This window comes from Phoxinus phoxinus (assembly GCF_949152265.1).
Source record: "Phoxinus phoxinus genome assembly, chromosome: 2".
NCBI classification, from domain to species: Eukaryota; Metazoa; Chordata; class Actinopteri; order Cypriniformes; family Leuciscidae; genus Phoxinus; species Phoxinus phoxinus.
The window spans coordinates 131,171-149,581 of record NC_136877.1 but is presented as its reverse complement, the minus strand read 5'-3'; the positions used below and the strand labels follow the sequence as shown (position 1 = coordinate 149,581).

General features: G+C 44.3%; 1 protein-coding gene across 1 annotated transcript in view; it reads left to right on the top strand.

Annotated features, from left to right (window-relative positions):
- Nucleotides 1-9,364: 9,364 nt before the first annotated feature.
- The window catches only part of cldnd1a (claudin domain containing 1a), a gene marked incomplete at its 3' end in the record, with an annotated part of 34,801 nt that continues 25,754 nt past the window's right edge, over nucleotides 9,365-18,411 (top strand). Inside the window, exons 1-3 of the mRNA XM_079604999.1 lie at nucleotides 9,365-9,949; nucleotides 10,095-10,202; nucleotides 17,309-17,446. Of these exons, the coding sequence (XP_079461125.1) occupies nucleotides 9,658-9,949; nucleotides 10,095-10,202; nucleotides 17,309-17,446 (538 nt within the window). The remainder of the gene's footprint in view (nucleotides 9,950-10,094; nucleotides 10,203-17,308; nucleotides 17,447-18,411) is intronic.

Sequence of the window (18,411 nt, the reverse complement as noted above, 5' to 3'; positions counted from 1 at the left end):
TACAGGTAATGAGTGGAGAACAGGTGCAGTTAATACAGGTAATGAGTGGAGAACAGGGGCAGTTAATACAGGTAATGAGGAGAACAGGGGCAGTTAATACAGGTAATGAGTGGAGAACAGGGGCAGTTAATACAGGTCATGAGTGGAGAACAGGGGTAGTTAATACAGGTAATGAGTGGAGAACAGGTGCAGTTAATACAGGTAATGAGTGGAGAACAGGGGCAGTTAATACAGGTAATGAGTGGAGAACAGGTGCAGTTAATACAGGTCATGAGTGGAGAACAGGGGCAGTTAATACAGGTAATGAGTGGAGAACAGGTGCAGTTAATACAGGTAATGAGTGGAGAACAGGGGCAGTTAATACAGGTAATGAGGAGAACAGGGGCAGTTAATACAGGTAATGAGTGGAGAACAGGGGCAGTTAATACAGGTCATGAGTGGAGAACAGGGGCAGTTAATACAGGTAATGAGTGGAGAACAGGGGCAGTTAATACAGGTAATGAGTGGAGAACAGGGGCAGTTAATACAGGTAATGAGTGGAGAACAGGGGCAGTTAATACAGGTCATGAGTGGAGAACAGGGGCAGTTAATACAGGTAATGAGTGGAGAACAGGTGCAGTTAATACAGGTAATGAGTGGAGAACAGGGGCAGTTAATACAGGTAATGAGTGGAGAACAGGTGCAGTTAATACAGGTAATGAGTGGAGAACAGGGGCAGTTAATACAGGTAATGAGTGGAGAACAGGGGCAGTTAATACAGGTAATGAGTGGAGAACAGGGGCAGTTAATACAGGTAATGAGTGGAGAACAGGAGCAGTTAATACAGGTCATGAGTGGAGAACAGGGGCAGTTAATACAGGTAATGAGTGGAGAACAGGTGCAGTTAATACAGGTAATGAGTGGAGAACAGGGGCAGTTAATACAGGTCATGAGTGGAGAACAGGGGCAGTTAAAACAGGTAATGAGTGGAGAACAGGGGCAGTTAACACAGGTAATGAGGAGAACAGGGGCAGTTAATACAGGTAATGAGTGGAGAACAGGGGCAGTTAATACAGGTAATGAGTGGAGAACAGGAGCAGTTAATACAGGTAATGAGGAGAACAGGAGCAGTTAATACAGGTAATGAGGAGAACAGGGGCAGTTAATACAGGTAATGAGTGGAGAACAGGGGCAGTTAATACAGGTAATGAGTGGAGAACAGGGGCAGTTAATACAGGTCATGAGTGGAGAACAGGGGCAGTTAATACAGGTAATGAGTGGAGAACAGGTGCAGTTAATACAGGTAATGAGTGGAGAACAGGGGCAGTTAATACAGGTAATGAGTGGAGAACAGGTTCAGTTAATACAGGTAATGAGTGGAGAACAGGGGCAGTTAATACAGGTAATGAGTGGAGAACAGGGGCAGTTAATACAGGTAATGAGTGGAGAACAGGAGCAGTTAATACAGGTCATGAGTGGAGAACAGGGGCAGTTAATACAGGTAATGAGTGGAGAACAGGTGCAGTTAATACAGGTAATGAGTGGAGAACAGGGGCAGTTAATACAGGTCATGAGTGGAGAACAGGGGCAGTTAAAACAGGTAATGAGTGGAGAACAGGGGCAGTTAACACAGGTAATGAGGAGAACAGGGGCAGTTAATACAGGTAATGAGTGGAGAACAGGGGCAGTTAATACAGGTAATGAGTGGAGAACAGGAGCAGTTAATACAGGTAATGAGGAGAACAGGAGCAGTTAATACAGGTAATGAGGAGAACAGGGGCAGTTAATACAGGTAATGAGTGGAGAACAGGGGCAGTTAATACAGGTAATGAGTGGAGAACAGGGGCAGTTAATACAGGTCATGAGTGGAGAACAGGGGCAGTTAATACAGGTAATGAGTGGAGAACAGGTGCAGTTAATACAGGTAATGAGTGGAGAACAGGGGCAGTTAATACAGGTAATGAGTGGAGAACAGGGGCAGTTAATACAGGTAATGAGTGGAGAACAGGAGCAGTTAATACAGGTAATGAGTGGAGAACAGGGGCAGTTAATACAGGTAATGAGTGGAGAACAGGAGGGCTTCTTAAAGAAAAACTAACAGGTCTGTGAGAGCCGGATTCTTACTGGTTGGTTGGTGATCAAATACTTATGTCATGCAATAAAATGCAAATTCATTATTTAAAAATCATACAATGTGGTTTTCTGGATTTTTGTTTTAGATTCCGTCTCTCACAGTTGAAGAGTACCTATGATAAAAATGACAAACCTCTACGTGCCTTTTTATAGGAAAACCTGCAAAACCGGCAGTGTATCAAATACTTGTTCTCCGCACTGTAGATAGGCAACTTCCAATTAAAAAATTTTTTTCCACTGCTCTGGTGAACCAGAGCAAATCAATAAGCAACAGCATTAGTGACCAAAAACATATAATCAATATTTTTAAATGAAAAACAATCCAAAACATGAAAAAACATGAATATGTGTTAAAAATCAGCAAATAATTTCTTCACTACTTTCTACATGCTGAACTAGGACAAACTAGAGCAAACCCTTTATGTCATCATACCTTAAAGGAGAACTGCGGGCAATTTTTAAGTTAATCTTGATCGTGATATCTTTGTGAGTTCTGTCTATAGAAAAAAAAAATCCGAACCGGATTAGTGCTTGCAACACGGAGCTGCTACCGCTAATGCCCAGAGCTACACTCAGCTAACGGCAGTTATGAAGTCCTGTGGGAACTCCCGTCGTAGCCGGAAAAAGGTAAATAGAAGTGTGCAGGTGGAGGAGCGTCGTGTGTGTGAAGAGTGTGAGGCTAGTTCTTCGTCTGTATACTCGGGTTTGAATAAATAAGGACGACCATCAAACTCAAAAGCCTCTTCCATGTTCAGATTCAAAATCTTCTATATTCTCCATAGTTACGTTACGAACCATTTCTTCTTCATTTGTGAGCAACTCCGATCATCACTCTTCACACACACGACGCTCCTCCACCTGCATGCTTCTATTTACCTTTTCCCGGCCACAACGGGAGTTCCCACGGGACTTCAGCGCGAGACTACAGCTAGCCGTCTAAAACACTATTTAGGTGAATTTAAATAATGGCTAAGTTGCTAAACGCATCTTGTTGTCATGTAAGGACCCTGTTCATGTTGGACAGACATTTTAATTGCATTTTGGGCCCTATTTTAACGATCTGAAACGCAAGTGTCAAAGTGCAAAGCGCAAGTAACTTTGTGGGCGGATCCCGGCGCTGTTGCTATTTTCCCGGCGGGATAAATGACTCTTGCGCCCGGCGCAAATCTAAAAGGGGTTGGTCTGAAGTCGCTTCATTATTCATAGGTGTGGTTTGGAGCGGGTTAGGGTTAGCCAGCGCACGCCAGGAGCGGTTCACAGCCGAGGAGACCGACGTTCTCGTCAGGGCCGTAAAACACAGAGAAGTGACATTGGGGATGATGGAGAAACACACACACATTAGCTTCGGTTAAACAGGCGGATAATAATTTGGGTAAATGTGTAATCTAGAAAAAAAAATTTAATCTAGATATATTTTTTCACATCTTCACGGACACAACAATGATTTCCCTCGTGTGTTAATATTTTTCCTTGTAATAATGTATGATTTGCAAAAATGAAAACTGCTGCGTCTGTTTATAATTATTAGAGAATCAAAGTGTGTGTGTGTTGTTCACACGCTACATTATGGCCAAGCCCGCGCCCTTGAAATAGCATTTGACTAACGCGCGGCGCCACCGTCTTTAGACTCGGTTTCTCCTGGTCAGTGGCACAATTGCTTTCTAAAACTGGAAAATATCACCAGGGAGCGTTTGCGCCGGAACACGCTCCTCTTTGCGCCGAACACTCTTTATGAATATGCCCCATAACTGCCGTTAGCGTAGTGTAGCTCTGGGCATTAGCGGTAGCAGCTCCGTGTTGCAAGCACCAATCCGGTTCGTTTTTTTTCTATAGCCAGTACTCACAAAGGTATAACGATCAAGATTAACTTAAAAATTGCCCAGAGTTCTCCTTTAATATAACCTTAATATAACCAGTTGAATATAATGTTGAATAACAGATCAAATAGGCTATATTTTGAAATCGAAAACTTATATGCTATATGCCATTATGCTGAACCAGAGCAAACACTCTGTACCTTTAAACGTTACTGTCATGTGTGTTATGTCGTAAATCCATGTACTGTCAAACGTAATCATGTGGACCATTTTCCATTTCCTACGTCTGTTTTGTTGAGAAATTCGCCACTGTCTTCTCATTTTTCGATGTTCTCTTTTTGGCATTTCTGTCACAGATTTAACAACACCTTGTTGCTTTTTCTTCAGGTCTCTTTCTCTGTCCTTCTTGAGGGACGCTGAAGTGGATCTGATTTTATTCTTTCTCTATATGATCTTGACCTCTGTGCTGGTATTGCTTGCCATCTTAAAGAAAGAGCCAAGACATCATGTCAAACTTACTTATCTATTGTTCTCTCATTTACCAACAATATTGTAACAATTCAATTCAATTCAATTCAAGTTTATTTGTATAGCGCTTTTCACAATACATATTGTTTCAAAGCAGCTTTACAGAAAATGCATTTCAAAAATATACACACAAAATACAGTTAGTTAATCATAAAATTTAGGGCATAACATATCGCCGGCATTGGGTCGTCTCTTCACAGGCGTCGAGTCGTCTCATCACAGGCGTTGGGGCATCTGAAGTCTCCATGAGAGGCTGGATACATAACTGGAGCTGACGAACTCTATTTGAGTTATAGGGACAGGCGTCCCGAGATAACAACAAAAAAAGGCAGCTGGGAAATAATTAGCGTAGCTGCTGTTATGAATGCATTTGATCTGATTTAACTGTAGTATAAAAGGTATGAGATGCATCATGTGAATGCTTGGCTAAAGAGATGCGTCTTTAGTCTAGTTTTAAACTGGGAGAGCGAGTCTGAGCCTCGGACAATATCAGGAAGGCTATTCCAGAGTTTAGGAGCTAGATGTGAAAACGCCCTCCCTCCTTTAGTGGACTTAGTTATCCTCGGTACGACCAGAAGCCTCGAATTTAGCGATCTTAAAGAGCGCGATGGATTATATGGCGATAGAAGATCTCTTAAATACACAGGAGCTAAACCATTTAGGGCTTTATAAGTCAGTAACAATACTTTGTAGTTGATACAGAACTTAATAGGTAACCAGTGTAGAGATGATAAAATTGGCGTTATATGATCATATTTTCTTGACCTAGTAAGAACTCTAGCGGCTGCATTTTGGACTAACTGTAGCTTGTTTACGGAGGATGCAGGACAACCAGCTAATAAAGCATTACAGTAATCTAGTCTCGAGGTCATGAATGCATGAACTAACTTTTCTGCATCAGAAACTGAGAGCATGTTACGTAGCTTAGCAATGTTTCTAAGGTGGAAAAAGGCTGTTCTTGTGACATTTGAAATATGATTTTCAAAAGACAAGTTGCGGTCTAGTATAACACCCAGGTCTTTTACTGTAGAGGATAAAGTAACAGGACGTCCTTCTAGATTAAGGTTGTATTGTAAGAGGTTTTGTGGGCAGTTTTTTGGACCAATCAGTAATACCTCCGTTTTATCTGAATTTAATAGAAGAAAATTACACGTCATCCAATATTTTATATCTTTAACACACTCTGTCATTTTAGATAATTTAGTGTTATCATCTGGTCGTGATGAAATATATAATTGAGTGTCATCAGCATAACAGTGGAAACTTATTCCATGTTTTCTTATTATATTACCAAGTGGCAGCATATAAATTGAGAATAGCACAGGGCCTAACACAAATCCTTGCGGCACTCCATAATTTACTGACGTTATCTTTGATTTTTCCCCATTTAAATGGACAAATTTAAATAATAAATAATAAAATATTTCCTTACTACCTTAACTGAATTTTACATTAAAGTTTTAGTATTATAGCCCAAATAATTTTCTGTTTAGCACGAACAATGTAATTTCCACCACAACCTGTCTACCACCCTTTCCCTCTAAAAGATCATGCTATGTTAGCCTGCTAATATTAGCTTTAGAGTTAGCATTAATACACAAATTACACATTATTAAATTAAAATTATCCAGTTATTTTTACGTCCATGTGAAATATGAGCCGTTTGGAAATGACGACCAATACACATACTCTCAGTTTTAGTCATATTTACCTTGATTTTTCTTCTTTTCCCCCTAAAGTGCTAACCCTTTCACCCGGCCGTGTGTTCCATAGACATGTATAGAAAGGCTAGATGGCTCAAGGCGGAGTCAGCTGTGTCGTCACTTGGCGGCCATCTTAATTCAGGAGACTGCGCTGCTGCTCCCTGCTGCTGTGGACGGAAGGTGAGTGACATACGCCAACTAAAATGCTCGTAACTTGCTGAATTCTTGACGGATTTACAAACGGTTTGGTTTATTACAAACCTTATTAACGGGGCTATGATTTGTGCTGATGCCGATGTTTAATAAACTCCGTGGCTATAATTTTTCACAAGTATGCAGTTAAATAGCCGCATCCCTGACGTTTATGACACACCAAGCCGTTTGAAAATCGGTTGAAAATTGAGCAAAATATAGTTATTTCAGCACTACATGCACAATAGACTTTAATGTTATAACTGGACGAGCGGTCCTGTCCTAAGATGGCCGCCGTGTGACCTCGTCGGGTCCCATTGGCTCTCAGCGCCGGTAAGCCATCTAGCCTTTCTATACATGTCTATGGTGTGTTCCACTGTGGAGTTTCTGTTGCTATGGTTACGGAGTATACAACCCTAAAGCATGATCCCAGGACTCTATGTTGTACAGTGTGGTGGACATTACAGTGAACTCAAGGGACAAAGCATGTTGGTGAGCGGTGTACACACATGCAGTGTGTGTGTGTGTGTGTGTGTGTGTGTGTGTGTGTACTCCCACATGCAGTGAGGTCTTTTCTGGAAGATAAAACATCTTGTGGAATGTGTGTTGAGACAAAGCCATTTCCTAACCACGTTTACAGTTTTGTTGTCCATTTCACGCAATACTTTTTGCGGAATATGGACATTTGCAAAAAGATGTTGAATTTTAGAAAAAGCTATGTCTCTTATTGCTTGCCCTTTTAGAGTAACATGAAGAGGTGAGGTGTCAATGAGATCCGGTCTGGTCATAAACTGATGTGGTCAGTCACTCGCAGACTCCATTCTCCAGCGATGTTAAACTTGTGAGCCAGATAGTTGCAGGTCTCGTGTCCAGGGTCGGGGTTCGTGGCTGCTCTAAGATGGTAGAAGAGGGGGGTTGGTCGGCCCTGGATCTATACCAACGGTTGCCACCGCTCCTCCTTTCATAGAAAACTGCACATTTACTGTGCTTTACTTGTAGGCCAGACCACGTCAGGAATCTATCAGTGCACGACAACATGTTTTTAATCACGCCTTCATCTCGGGATGCGACGGCCACATCATCAGCATAACCCTGGACGTGGGGCGGGGCATGTGCACAGAGGGGCGGGGCATGTGCACAGAGGGGCGGGGCATGTGCACAGAGGGGTGGGGGATGTGCACAGAGGGGTGGGGGATGTGCACAGAGGGGCGGGGGATGTGCACAGAGGGGTGGGGCATGTGCACAGAGGGGCGGGGATGTGCACAGAGGGGCGGGGGATGTGCACAGAGGGGTGGGGGATGTGCACAGAGGGGTGGGGGATGTGCACAGAGGGGTGGGGGATGTGCACAGAGGGGTGGGGGATGTGCACAGAGGGGTGGGGGATGTGCACAGAGGGGTGGGGGATGTGCACAGAGGGGTGGGGGATGTGCACAGAGGGGTGGGGGATGTGCACAGAGGGGCGGGGATGTGCACAGAGGGGCGGGGGATGTGCACAGAGGGGCGGGGCATGTGCACAGAGGGGCGGGGCATGTGCACAGAGGGGCAGGGCATGTGCACAGAGGGGCGGGGCATGTGCACAGAGGGGTGGGGCATGTGCACAGAGGGGCGGGGATGTGCACAGAGGGGCGGGGATGTGCACAGAGGGGCGGGGGATGTGCACAGAGGGGCGGGGCATGTGCACAGAGGGGCGGGGCATGTGCACAGAGGGGCAGGGCATGTGCACAGAGGGGCGGGGCATGTGCACAGAGGGGCGGGGCATGTGCACAGAGGGGCGGGGCATGTGCACAGAGGGGCAGGGCATGTGCACAGAGGGGCGGGGCATGTGCACAGAGGTGCAGGGCATGTGCACAGAGGGGTGGGGGATGTGCACAGAGGGGCGGGGCATGTGCACAGAGGGGTGGGGGATGTGCACAGAGGGGCGGGGCATGTGCACAGAGGGGCGGGGCATGTGCACAGAGGGGCGGGGCATGTGCACAGAGGGGCGGGGCATGTGCACAGAGGGGCGGGGCATGTGCACAGAGGGGCGGGGCATGTGCACAGAGACATTTTAGCCATCGATCTATTGCAAGGATAAAGTTTACAGCACTCGTTTTGATTCCTACCTGTTATTGGTCTGGTTAGGTCTTTTCCACAGATCACTTGTAGGAATCACAGTATCTTTTATTGTGTCCACATAGATCTTAGGCAGCTTTATCTCTTCCAATGAATGAATCAAGACTCTATGAGGCAATGTGCCAAAGGCATCTCTGAAGTCAAGGAAGACAATGTATAGCTTGTTAAGCACACACACACACACACACGCACGCACGCACTCACACACACACACACACGCATACGCACGCACGCACGCACACACACACACACACACACACACACACACACACACACACACACACACACACACACACACGCATACGCACGCACGCACGCACGCACACACACACACACACACACACACATGCGTTGTGTTGTCAATCGATTAAAAACATTAGATTAATCACAATTGTTTTTCTGTGATTTATATAGCCTATTTCTGTTTTTAATATATTTTATAATATATTTCACAGTTAATCTCCAAATTAATGTAGAAATAACAAAGACAGTAGGCTATATTGAAAATACGTGTTTAATGGCAATGAATGAAGGCCAGTATCACTGATACTAATACAGCTAATGATGTCTCTACGGAAATTATTAATATTCCCCCCAATATTAAAAATTAATTATAGCCATTCAACATTGTATTGAAAGCAATCAATTTTTTAAAACATTTATTAGGCTTCAAAAAATATAACAACTTTTACTTTAAGTGAACTTACAACAATCCTCACATAAACCTGTAATAGATCATATTTACCTGTGGCGTTCCTGTCAAACATGAAATAAAAATTGAATAAAGTTATCAAACAGTCTGCACTGCTTACATTATTAATTAGATTGGCCCTTATTAAAGCTACAAAAGTGTGTGTGTGTGTGCGTGCGTTTTATTTACAGCAGCGGATGGTCAGCTCCTATTTGAAGAATGACGTTTCTTAAACTACATTACCCATGATTCCTTGCGGCCGACTCTAAATCACACAGGAAAACGCATGGATTTACCCGCATATCTGCTTCTAATCACATGTATGTTCACATTGAGCATTTGAGCGCATTTACTCTGATTAACAAATTGACATTAAGACTCTGGACTGTGATTTTTCTTCGTCGGGGTTTATTCTCTGATGGCGTGATGCGCTCGAGCGGAAAATAGGGCACGCAAACACTCGGAGACAGACGCGTCGAGAGACTCGTCAAGCCCGGGAGCGATGGTGGATAACCGGCACGCCACTGCCCTGGTCCTCGCCGGGGTTCTGAGCGTCCTGGCGTCCGTGTATCTGTCGGTGTCGGTGGGCTCTCCGCACTGGTACCAGTACACGAGCCCGCCGGTGCGCGCGGAGCCCAACGCCTCGGAGCTGCGCGCGCTGCAGGACGAGTTCCTGGACGGAGAGTTCGACGAGAAGAGCGCGAGCGACGCGATGTTCCGCATGAACGGCACGCTCGGGCTCTGGTGGCGCTGCGTTCTGACGCCCACGGACGCGCACTGGTACCGAGAACCCGGTGAATACTGTTATTAGCAGCAAGAGCTTTATTGTCGGAATGATTACTGTGATTGTTCTCTGACTGTTTATTAAATATTCTCCAGACGAACATTTCATTAATATTTTTGTACATTAATGTTATGTTGTTTGTTTGTTTGTTTCAGATCCAAAGATGGTGATGGCGTGTGTGAGTTTTACTCTCTCTCAGCAGTTTATGCCGAAATACAAAGAGCCTGGAAATCACAACAGTGGAGAAGATCTGATACGAACATGTGAGCAAACACACACTTTATAACGTTTGAGACGTCACGTCAGTAATAAAATAAGAAGAAATAATCAAATGACACCAACAGGAAAATCAAATACAATAGAATAAAATATGTAAATGAAAAAATAAATAAATAAAAATGCTTCAATAATATGTGAACAAACTCATAAGAACAGATCAGATGTAATCAGCTCTGTCAAAATGACCGTATTATCGCTTTATTTATTATTTTGTGTTTTATGATTATAGTTGATTTCTTATAATATTATTATAATATACAGTGATCTGTTATCAGCATTTTGGGCACGGGCCAGTGGCCCAGGTGAGGGCAAGAAAGAAAACACATATTTTTTTACATTTCCGATAACGGAGTGTACATTTACACTAAGTGCCTGTCTTTTTAGCAAAAAGACGCTCGCCACTAAATATCTACAGTGGTGTAGGTCATAGGGGGTAGGGCGTAAGGTGTAGGTCGTAAGGTGTAGGGTGTAAGGTGTAGGGCGTAGGGCGTAAGGTGTAGGTCGTAAGGTGTAAGGTGTAGGGCGTAAGGTGTAGGGCGTAGGTCGTAAGGTGTAGGTCGTAAGGTGTAAGGTGTAGGTCGTAAGGTGTAGGGTGTAGGTTGTAGGTCGTAGGGCGTAAGGTGTAGGTCGTAAGGTGTAGGTCGTAAGGTGTAGGGTGTAAGGTGTAGGGCGTAGGGTGTAGGGCGTAGGGCGTAGGGCGTAAGGTGTAGGTCGTAAGGTGTAAGGTGTAGGTCGTAAGGTGTAGGGTGTAGGTTGTAGGTCGTAGGGCGTAAGGTGTAGGTCGTAAGGTGTAGGTCGTAAGGTGTAAGGTGTAGGTCGTAGGGCGTCAGGTGCTTGAAGGCTTTTGACGCGTTCGACTCGAGTTCCAATCCGCCTTTTGCAGAACTCGCTCTTCTCCCTTTACCCTACACACATTTGAGATCTCCAGCGTTAAATTTTGCCAACGGACTAAAATCGAAACCGTGATATAGACTTTAATTCTGTCCTTCGGATGAGACGTTAAACCTGCTTCTGCGCTGTAGTGAACGCGGGACCCGCTTCTGCGCAGTAGTGAACGCGGGACCCGCTTCTGCGCAGTAGTGAACGCGGGACCAGTCTGCACAGTAGTGAACGCGGGACCAGTCTGCGCAGTAGTGAACGCGGGACCCGCTTCTGCGCAGTAGTGAACGCGGGACCCGCTTCTGCGCAGTAGTGAACGCGGGACCCGCTTCTGCGCAGTAGTGAACGCGGGACCAGTCTGCGCAGTAGTGAACGCGGGACCCGCTTCTGCGCAGTAGTGAACGCGGGACCAGTCTGCGCAGTAGTGAACGCGGGACCAGTCTGCACAGTAGTGAACGCGGGACCAGTCTGCGCAGTAGTGAACGCGGGACCCGCTTCTGCGCTGTAGTGAACGCGGGACACGCTTCTGCGCAGTAGTGAACGCGGGACCAGTCTGCGCAGTAGTGAACGCGGGACCAGTCTGCACAGTAGTGAACGCGGGACCAGTCTGCGCAGTACTGAACGCGGGACCCGCTTCTGCGCAGTAATGAGCGCTTGACCAGTCTGCGCAGTAATGAGCGCTTGACCAGTCTGCGCAGTAATGAGCGCTTGACCAGTCTGCGCAGTAGTGAACGCTTGACCAGTCTGCGCAGTAGTGAACGCGGGACCCGCTTCTGCGCAGTAGTGAACGCGGGACCCGAAATATATGCTAAGAAAATATTTTATTTTTGTTGTCTTTTGTTGTTCATGAATACCTTGAGCACAGTATCTGGTGCAAGATTGATTTCCCCCTCATTCTTCTGTAGCAGGCCTGGTTTAAAATAGCTGGGACAGTAATAACACACACACACACACACACTTAAATTCTTTATTTGAATAAAAAGATAAACATATATCATGGCATAATCCAAATTTGGCAGAAAGGTGTACAACAGCAGCCAATATCTCAGTCCATTATGCACATTAAGTGTAAAGGTGGCACCTACGCCTCCATATATAGAGGCTGCCAATCACTGCTGATACAGAACAATATCTTGTCAGTTTTTTGGCCTTGCTCTTATGTAGTCCGCAAATCTGCAGGCCTCTTACACACAACTTATGCACATGGCCTAAACTACCAAAAATGAGGGCAATAACTTTACAGGAGTAGCCAAAGTTATTGAAAACATTATACCATGGTTGATATTTCAACAGTTTTGAGGCATAGCAGGTGTCCATATCAGCATCAAAAGATTATCCAATTTCTATTATTGTAACAGCTTTGGTGTGTTCATTAATTACAACTATGTCAGGTGTATTTGGTAAATTATTTATGGCAATTTCCAATGTAGCGCACTGTTCGTGTGGGAGGGAGAACCAGTCTGTCTTGATTTTTTCGTTAAAATGGATTGTGGTAAGGTTGACATTGTCTCTGGCTCCTTCACTGAGAGTGCAACACTACGGTCGTGGCGCGCGATGTACAGTCCTCTGTAGGCAGAGCAGCCGTTAAGGATGTGCGCGATCGTCTCTCTTTGCCGGCTGTGATGTTGCAGGCAGAACGGCTCATGTGCAGATGGAAACCATGTTGCTAAGTTGGGCTTTGTTGGTATGTACCTGAAGACGAGCTTTAATTGTGAATCTGTGGAAGTCGTCTTGTAGGGCTGTGTTCTTCAGAACTGTGTGTGATGCGTTATGGTCAGCACAGGTTATGGTCGGCACAGGTTATGGTCAGCACAGGTTATGGTCAGCACAGGTTATGGTCAGCACAGGCCAGTTGTCCTGCAGGCGTAGGCCTGTCCAGTGCTGTATCATACGCAAGTGGAAGTGATCGATTATTGTCCTTCTGATGTTTTGAGTGTCAAGGAGTTGGATGTTGTCGCCAGTTGTGATGATTGCCTCTGCCGTGATGGTTGAATCTGTGACAATGTTCTTGTTGGCTTCCGCCGACTGTCCTGCTGTGTTCCTTAGCGCGGTTGCAGAGGTCATTCAGGTCCAGCCAGTCCGACCGCACGCCAAAGCCTGGTGTGTTGGTGTCCAATTTTCCATTGGGTTTTCTTCTAAACCCGAGGAAGCTGGCATCATCTGATGTAGAAGGAGGGACCTTGCGTTTCCCCAGATGTAGTAGTAGTGAGGCTCGGGCAAGCTCCCGCACGGCTGCGTCATCATTATTTAACATCCTCAACAGGTTCCTTATTCTAGCGGTGACATACACCCACTCTATATGAGGGACGCCCAGCCCTCCCTCTCTGGACCTGTGGAACAGGACATCTCTTGTCGAATGTGCATTTAGTCCTATCCAGCGTCTTGCCAGGCCTACAGTCTTATTGTTCAGCTCATTTAAGATACATTTAGGGATATGTATGTTTGCAAAGAGATGCTGTATTTTGGAAAGGGCAATCTCTCTTATGGCCTGTAGTTTCATTACGACAGGGAGGGAGGGGGGGGGGGGATGAATCCACCATGTCCAGCCTTGTGCAGTATTCACTGCTAAGTTTGTGTATTTGCTCTTCCCATTCGCCCGCGATATTGAACCGGTGTCCAAGGTAGCCGTAAGTTTCATGGCGCGCATACACTTTAATTTCATTGCCCATGATGGAAAAGGGGAGTGGCTTGTCTTTTTTGGCTTGATACCTCCTGTTGCCTCCACTGCGTCTCTCATAAAACACAGCACACTTGGTGTTTTTCACCTCTAGTCCAGACCATCACATGAATTTATCAGTATGGGAGAGCATGGTTTTAATCACTTTAAACATACACACACACTCGTATCTGCTCTTTTAACAGTGAACATCGTCTGAAAGGCGAAGGAGGTGTTGCTGTAATTTATAGTAATATTTTCAAAACCACTAAGAAATCTAGTTTTAAATATTATTCTTTTGAAATGTTGGTGCTTAATGTAAAACTATCTAGTGTAATGTAAAACTATCTAGTGTAAACGATAAATCACGTTTGAGATTTGTGCTGGCTACTGTATACTGGCCACCAGGGCACCATACAGATTTTATCAAAGAATTTGACTTTCTATCAGAATTAGTATTGGCTGCAGATAAAGCCCTAATTGTTGGTGATTTTAATATACACTTAGATAATGAAAAAGATGCATTGGGATTGTCATTTAGTTAGACAACACGTGCCAGGACCGACTCATTGTCGTAATCATACTCTAGATCTAATACTATCACATGGAATAGATGTTGATGCCGTTGAAATACTGCAACAGAGCGATGACATCTCAGATCATTATCTAGTCTCGTGTAAATTACATTTAGCCAAGGCTGCAAAGCCGACTCCGTGTTATAAATATGTTAGACCGATCACTTCTGCCACTAAAGATTGCTTTATCAATAATCTTCCTAATCAGTTTCATCATCTCAGCATCCCGGATAGCTTAGAAGAACTTGATATTGCAACAGAAACTTTTAACTCTCTCTTTTCCAGCACTTTAGACACAGTTGCTCCGCTGCGCTTAAAGAAGATTAAAGAACATAGTCCAACGCCGTGGCACAACGAGCACACTCTAAGGCCCTTAAGAGAGCAGCCAGAAAAATGGAGCGCAACTGGAAGAAAACAAAACTAGAGGTGTTTCGCATTTCATGGAAGGAGAGCTCGATTGCTTACAGAGAGGCTTTAAAAGCTGCTAGATCTGCTTATTTTTCGTTAAGATCGATAATATCAGGGACAAAATTATAACTATGCAACCGTCTAATACAGTATCGCATCAGGGAGAATATTGTAGTCTCCCTGAGGGAAAATATGCATTGCTATAGGAGAGGAAGAATTTTCTAAATTCGTTAATTCATCTAAATCGACAACGTGCATGTTAGACCCTATACCGACTAAGCTGCTGAAAGAGATGCTTCCAGATGTCATAGATCCTCTTCTTAATATCATTAATTCATCTTTGTCTCTAGGATACGTACCAAAAACCTTTAAGCTAGCTATGATTAAACCGCTTGTTAAAAAAAACACAACTTGATTCTACAAAACTAGTCAATTACAGGCAGATCACTAATCTGCCATTTCTGTCAAAGATATTAGAAAAAGCAGTATCCTCACAACTGTGTTCTTTTCTAGAAAGAAATGATATCTGACTGCGAGGATTTTCAGTCCGGATTTAGACCGTATCATAGTACCGAGACAGCTCTCGTTTGAGTCACGAATGATTTGCTCTTATCATCCGATCGTGGTTGTGTCTCTCTATTAGTATTACTTGATCTTAGTGCTGCATTTGACACCATTGACCACAACATCCTTTTAAATAGACTCGAACATTATGTTGGCATTAGTGGAATTGCACTAGCATGGTTTAAATCACACTTATCTGACCGTTATCAGTTTGTAGCAGTAAATGAAGAGATGTCTTATCAATCACAAGTTCAGTATGGCGTACCACAAGGCTCAGTACTAGGACCGCTGCTGTTCACTCTGTATATGCTACCATTAGGAGATATCATTAGGAAACAAGGAATTAGCTTTCACTGTTATGCCGACGATACTCAGCTGTATATTTCTTCAAAACCTAACGAAACCTACCAATTCACAAAATTAATGGAATGCATAGCGGATATAAACAACTGGATGACAAGTAATTTCCTACTACTAAATTCAGAAAAAACAGAGATTCTAATTATTGGACAAAAAACTTCCACACATAATAACCTAGAATACTGTCTAACACTTAATGATGCTCTGTTAAGTCTTCGTCGTCGGTTAGGAACCTGGGTGTGCTCTTTGATACCAATCTTTAATTTGAAAGTCACGTGTCTAGTATCTGTAAAACCGCATTTTTCCATCTTAGAAATATATCTAAATTACGCCATATGCTCTCATTGACAAATGCGGAACAGTTAGTTGATGCGTTCATGACCTCAAGGCTAGATTGTTGTAATGCTCTACTGGGTGGTTGCCCTGCACGCTTAACAAACAAACTACAGCTAGTTCAAAACGCAGCAGCTCGAGTTCTTACCAGAACCAGGAAGTATGACCATATTAGCTCCGTTCTGTCAACACTGCATTGGCTGCCTATTAAACATCATATACATTTTAAAATATTGCTGATTACTTAGAAAGCACTAAATGGTTTATCTCCGCAGTACTTGAGCGAGCTTTTAACGCATTATAGTCCTTCACGTCTACTGCGATCGCAAAATTCCGCAAAATTCCGGCCAGTTAATAATACCTAGAATATCAAAATCGACTGCAGGCGGTAGATCCTTTTCCTATTTAGCACCAAAACTCTGGAACAGTCTTCCTAACATTGTCCGGGAAGCAGACACACTCTGTCAGTTCAAAGCTAGATTAAAGACACATCTCTTCGGCCTAGCATTCACATAACACATTATAGACTTCTATAACTCAATGTTAGGCTGCATAGATTAGGTCAGCCGGAACTGGGAACACTTCCCTTAAATCCTGATGTACTCGTTACATCATAAGAAGAATGGCATCTACGCTAATTTTAGTGTCTTTGTTTATCCCGAGGTTTTCCCGCAGCCTGCCGGATCCAGATCTGAGGAAGGACCTTCGCCTGGACCCGATGACAACGCAGTGCTGAAGTGTCCACTAGCCTCTCCCTATGGAGGATCCCTGTACCACTCTACAGATAAAGCATTGTGGAAAATTCGTTTTGCGTACCTACCTCGAAGTGATCAAATAAAATAAAATTCTGTATCAAAATTTATAGGCAAGACACGTAATGTAAGGCTTGGTTTGTAGGGAATTACAAACCTGCGCACATATATTCAAACGCACATAACTATAGAATCAATTCTTATTCTAAATTCTTATTGTGTATGTGAACGCCATCAGTGTTTATCACTGGTTCAGTGTAAAGTCTGTGTAGAGAGAACAGTGTCGTCTTAGCAGCCCCTAATTTAATAACACATGATCATTTCGACAGAAGTGAATCAATCAAAACTAACTTTATCTGGAAAATAACATTATTCAAGAACCGCTATAAAGACAAAACAATCTCTGTTACCTTAAGTTATACGTTTATCCCTGTAAAGCCACTTTAAAACAATCTACATTGTTAAAAGCGCTATATAAATGATGACTTCTGATGATGACATCCCACTGTGTGTGTGTGTGTGTGTGTGTGTGTGTGTGTGTGTGTGTGTGTGTGTGTGTGTAGATCTGTGGAGGTGTCAGTTCTTCCTGCCGCTGGTGTCTCTGAGTCTGGTGGTTCTGGGTGGCTTGCTCGGGTTCTGTGCGTGTCTGTGTGGGAGTCTGACGCCGGCGCTCTTCATCGGCCTCATTCACCTCCTCGCAGGTCAGAGTTCATCTGTCCATCATCAGAACTAACCCTGATGCTGTTTCTGTCCATCATCCCTCTGATGCTGTTTCTGTCCATCATCCCTCTGATGCTGTTTCTGTCCATCATCCCTCTGATGCTGTTTCTGTCCATCATCCCTCTGATGCTGTTTCTGTCCATCATCAGAACTAACCCTGATGCTGTTTCTGTCCATCATCCCTCTGATGCTGTTTCTGTCCATCATCCCTCTGATGCTGTTTCTGTCCATCATCCCTCTGATGCTGTTTCTGTCCATCATCCCTCTGATGCTGTTTCTGTTCTTCATCCCTCTGATGCTGTTTCTGTCCATCATCCCTCTGATGCTGTTTCTGTCCATCATCCCTCTGATGCTGTTTCTGTCCATCATCCCACTGATGCTGTTTCTGTCCATCATCCCTCTGATGCTGTTTCTGTCCATCATCCCTCTGATGCTGTTTCTGTCCATCATCCCTCTGATGCTGTTTCTGTCCATCATCCCACTGATGCTGTTTCTGTCCATCATCCCTCTGATGCTGTTTCTGTCCATCATCCCTCTGATGCTGTTTCTGTCCATCATCCCTCTGATGCTGTTTCTGTCCATCATCCCACTGATGCTGTTTCTGTCCATCATCCCTCTGATGCTGTTTCTGTCCATCATCCCTCTGATGCTGTTTCTGTCCATCATCCCACTGATGCTGTTTCTGTCCATCATCCCTCTGATGCTGTTTCTGTCCATCATCCCACTGATGCTGTTTCTGTCCTTCATCCCACTGATGCTGTTTCTGTCCATCATCCCTCTGATGCTGTTTCTGTTCTTCATCCCTCTGATGCTGTTTCTGTCCATCATCCCTCTGATGCTGTTTCTGTCCATCATCCCTCTGATGCTGTGTCTGCTGTCCATCATCCCTCTGATGCTGTTTCTGTCCATCATCCCACTGATGCTGTTTCTGTCCATCATCCCTCTG